The sequence below is a fragment of the Ochlerotatus camptorhynchus genome, unplaced genomic scaffold (genome assembly GCF_037179485.1).
Source record: "Ochlerotatus camptorhynchus isolate MF236.1 unplaced genomic scaffold, CSIRO-AGI_Acam_v1.1 ptg000530l, whole genome shotgun sequence".
Lineage (NCBI taxonomy): Eukaryota > Metazoa > Arthropoda > Insecta > Diptera > Culicidae > Ochlerotatus > Ochlerotatus camptorhynchus.
Genome location: NW_027041014.1, coordinates 4,143,484 through 4,147,374, shown reverse-complemented (window position 1 = coordinate 4,147,374; position 3,891 = coordinate 4,143,484). Strand labels below are relative to the sequence as shown.

General features: G+C 46.7%; 1 protein-coding gene across 1 annotated transcript; it reads left to right on the top strand.

Annotated features, from left to right (window-relative positions):
- The first annotated feature begins 1,333 nt into the window (after nucleotides 1-1,333).
- Nucleotides 1,334-3,018, top strand: LOC135713044 (uncharacterized). The gene is made up of 2 exons (XM_065236116.1): nucleotides 1,334-2,383; nucleotides 2,778-3,018. Exons 1-2 carry the CDS (start codon nucleotides 1,457-1,459, stop codon nucleotides 2,784-2,786), a joined length of 936 nt encoding a protein of 311 aa, XP_065092188.1. The 5' UTR covers nucleotides 1,334-1,456; the 3' UTR covers nucleotides 2,787-3,018.
- Nucleotides 3,019-3,891: the final 873 nt, after the last annotated feature.

Sequence of the window (3,891 nt, the reverse complement as noted above, 5' to 3'; positions counted from 1 at the left end):
TTTCCAGGCAAAACTTTTCGAATATGAGGAAAATCAAGAGAAGTTTAATTTAGTCTATTGGTAAACGACTCAAAATTGAGTTGAGAGGTGTTCCACTCAAAATCACAAAATCGTAGGTCACTCATAGATTGAGTAAAATTGTCCACGCTTTTCCTCAAAAATCTGCTTGAATATCAGAAAAATCAACGAAAATATACTCAAGTTTCGTAAGCTCCGTTTTTTTTTGTTGCCATATTGAGGGAACGAAACTCAAATTTGTGCTGGTTCAATCGGCCGTGCAGGGTATAATTGAATTTCCCGCTCCAGCCCGGTGTCGATTTTCCCGAATGGTACCGAGCGCTGAGTGAAGGGCTGATAAGGCTTGTTGAAGAAGTGTTCATCTTGAAAGGAGGCCCGGTGGCGGTATAATCGTTTAGATTAGTGGGAATGTTTCTAATTGGCAGCCGGAAGGTTGTAGAGGCGATAGTTATTTCATATAACGGTGATTTGTTGGATCGAGAAGACAAGTTCTTTAATTAAGATAAGCGCAACGATAATTAAGTATTACTTCTGCTTACTGCTTTTTCTTTCTTTCTTAAGACGATTTTTCCAGATTTAAAAATTATTTTAAAGTAAAGAGACAGGGGCATTAACTAGCCTAATCTGAGAGGACTGGTGGCGGTGGGTTCAATTTCCAGTCTGGTCTAGGAAATATTTCGGGTTGGAAATTCTTTCGACTTCCCTGGGCATATCAAGAGCAAATTTTCATTATGTCGTAAGTAACATTCGCACCGATCCGAGAAAAATAAAGTTTTGTTTTGATGACCGAAAAGTTATTCCTATTTCCAATTAAACACATATAATCTCATAGTGATAGCAATGTTTAACATATTTAGCCGGGTTTTAATCATACAAAGGCAAATCGCTAACTTTCATGCTAAGAAATACTGGTTTTTGAGTCAAAAGTTATTATACGTCGTTTGGTGGCCCCTATTGTTACTTAAGTCAAAGTGTATTTACCAGGATATTCGGGAGAATTATCAATCTCGTCTCCTTACGTGCAGCCTATTCATCATTTTAGGACCACCGAAATCATCTTAGCAACAAACAGTTCGATTTATTCACTTTAATAATGAGAAAGCGAAACGACGAAAGTACACTTTTCACGGGTTTCTCAGGGCTGTTACTTAAGGCAAACGGCATCTCCATATAAATCGGGTGACTTAAGTAACATGCCGTATCGAACGACAACCACCAACGATGCGTGAACTTTGCAGCCTCCCGGGGTATGGTAGTTCGAAGTACCTTTTTCCCCCACAAGGATATCCACAAAGCCACCTGGAGACCACCTGACCAACACACAGAAAACCAAATCGATCACGTTCTAATCGACGGGAAATTCTTCTCCGACATTATCAACGTCCGCACGTACCACAGTGCGAACATAGATTCGGACCACTACCTAGTTGCAGTATGCATGCGCTCAAAACTCTCGACGGTGCATAACACACGTCGAAGTCGAACGCCACGACCCAACATTGAGCAACTACGGGACACCGGAGTTGCCCAGGACTACGCGCAGCAGCTGGAAGTTGCACTACCCACGGAAGAGCAGCTTGGTGCAGCTTCTCTTGAAGATGGCTGGAGGGACATCCGTTCAGCCATAGGTAGTACTGCTGCAGCGGCACTAGGTACTGCAATCCCGGACCGAAGAAATGACTGGTTTGACGGCGAATGCAAACTGTTAGTAGAGGAGAAGAATGTAGCACGGGCGAGAATGCTGCAACACCGCACGAGATTGAATGTGGAGCGATACAGACAAGCGCGGAACAGACAAAACTCGGTTTTCCGAAGGAAGAAGCGTCAGCAGGAAGACCGAGATCGCGAGGCGATGGAAAATCTGTACCGCGTAAACGACACACGGAAGTTCTACGAGAAGCTAAATAGTTCGCGCAAAGGCTACGTGCCGCAAGCCGATATGTGCAAGGACTTGGACGGTAACCTTCTCACGAACGAGTGTGAGGTGATTGAGAGGTGGAAGCAGTACTATGACGAGCACCTCAACGGTGAAGCAGCAGAAAACGAAGGTGGCACGGCAACAGACCTTGGAACACGCGCAGAAGACGACAGGCTACCGGCCCCTGATCTTCAAGAAGTTGAGGAGGAGATCGGTCGGCTGAAGAACAACAAAGCAACTGGTGTAGATCAACTACCAAGTGAGCTATTGAAATACGGTGGTGAAGCACTGGCTAGAGCGCTGCACTGGGTAATTGCCAAGATTTGGGAGGAGGAGATATTACCGGAGGAGTGGATGGAAGGTGTCGTATGCCCAATCTACAACAAGGGCGACAAGTTGGATTGCTGCAACTACCGCGCGATCACACTGCTAAGCGCCGCCTACAAGGTACTCTCCCAAATTCTATGCCGCCGTCTGTCACCATATGCAAGAGAGTTCGTGGGGCAATACCAGGCGGGATTCATGGGTGCCCGCGCTACCACGGACCAAATTTTCGCGATTCGGCAGGTTCTGCAGAAATGCCGCATCTCGGAGATGAACCAGCCTACGGCTGAAAATCTCCTAAATAAAGAAAGAAAAAAAAAAAAAAAGAAATGCCGCGAATTCAATGTGCCCACACATCATTTGTTCATCGATTTCAAATCCGCATACGACACAATCGATCGAGATCAGCTATGGCAGATTATGCACGAGTACGGATTTCCGGATAAACTGACGCGATTGGTCAAGGCGACGATGGATCAAGTGATGTGCGTTGTTCGAGTATCGGGACACTCTCGAGTCCCTTTGAATCTCGAAGGGGGTTACGGCAGGGTGATGGACTTTCGTGTCTGCTGTTCAACATCGCGTTAGAAGGTGTGATCAGAAGAGCTGGGATAGACACGAGTGGCACGATATTCAGGAAGTCCATCCAGCTCCTTGGTTTCGCCGATGATATTGACATTATGGCACGGAACTTTGAGATGATGGCGGAAACGTACATCAGACTGAAGGCTGAAGCTAGACGGATTGGACTTGCCATCAACGCATCAAAGACAAAATACATGAAAGCAAGACCCACCCCGAGTTCAGATTGACGGTGACGAAATCGAGGTGGTCGATGAGTTCGTGTATTTGGGCTCACTGGTGACCGCCGAAAATGATACCAGCAGAGAAATTCAAAGACGCATTATGGCAGGGAATCGTGCCTACTTTGGACTCCGGAGGACGCTCCGGTCGAATAAAATTCGCCGCCGCACGAAGTTGACTGTCTACAAGACGCTGATTAGATCGGTGGTCCTTTACGGCCACGAGACCTGGACTATGCTCGTGGAGGACCAACGCGCCCTTGGTGTTTTCGAACGGAAGGTGTTGCGTACCATCTACGGTGGAGTGCAGATGGATGACGGAACGTGGAGGAGGCGAATGAACCACGAATTGCACAAGCTGCTGGGAGAACCATCCATCGTCCACATTGCAAAAATTGGGCGACTACGGTGGGCTGGGCACGTCGTAAGAATGCCGCACGACGACCCAGTGAAAATGGTTCTAGAAAGCGACCCAACAGGAATAAGAAGAAGAGGCGCGCAGCGGGCAAGGTGGATCGACCAAGTAGAAGGTGACCTGCGGACCCTTCGCAGACTACGAGGCTGGCGAAGTGTGGCCATGGATCGAGTAGAGTGGAGACGACTTCTTCGGACAGCAGAGGACAACAAGGCCTTAGCCTGATTGGTAAGGTAAGGTAAGGACTTAAGTAACATCGAAAACTATTTTGATCGGAAGGTGATTACGTCAAAAAGCAATGCGACTGGTAAATAAATTTAAAAATGGGATGTGATCCTATATTCGGACAGTACATAGTGCAATAGCAGGAGCATCGATTGACACTGATAGCTCGACTTTGTTTACCTTTGTTA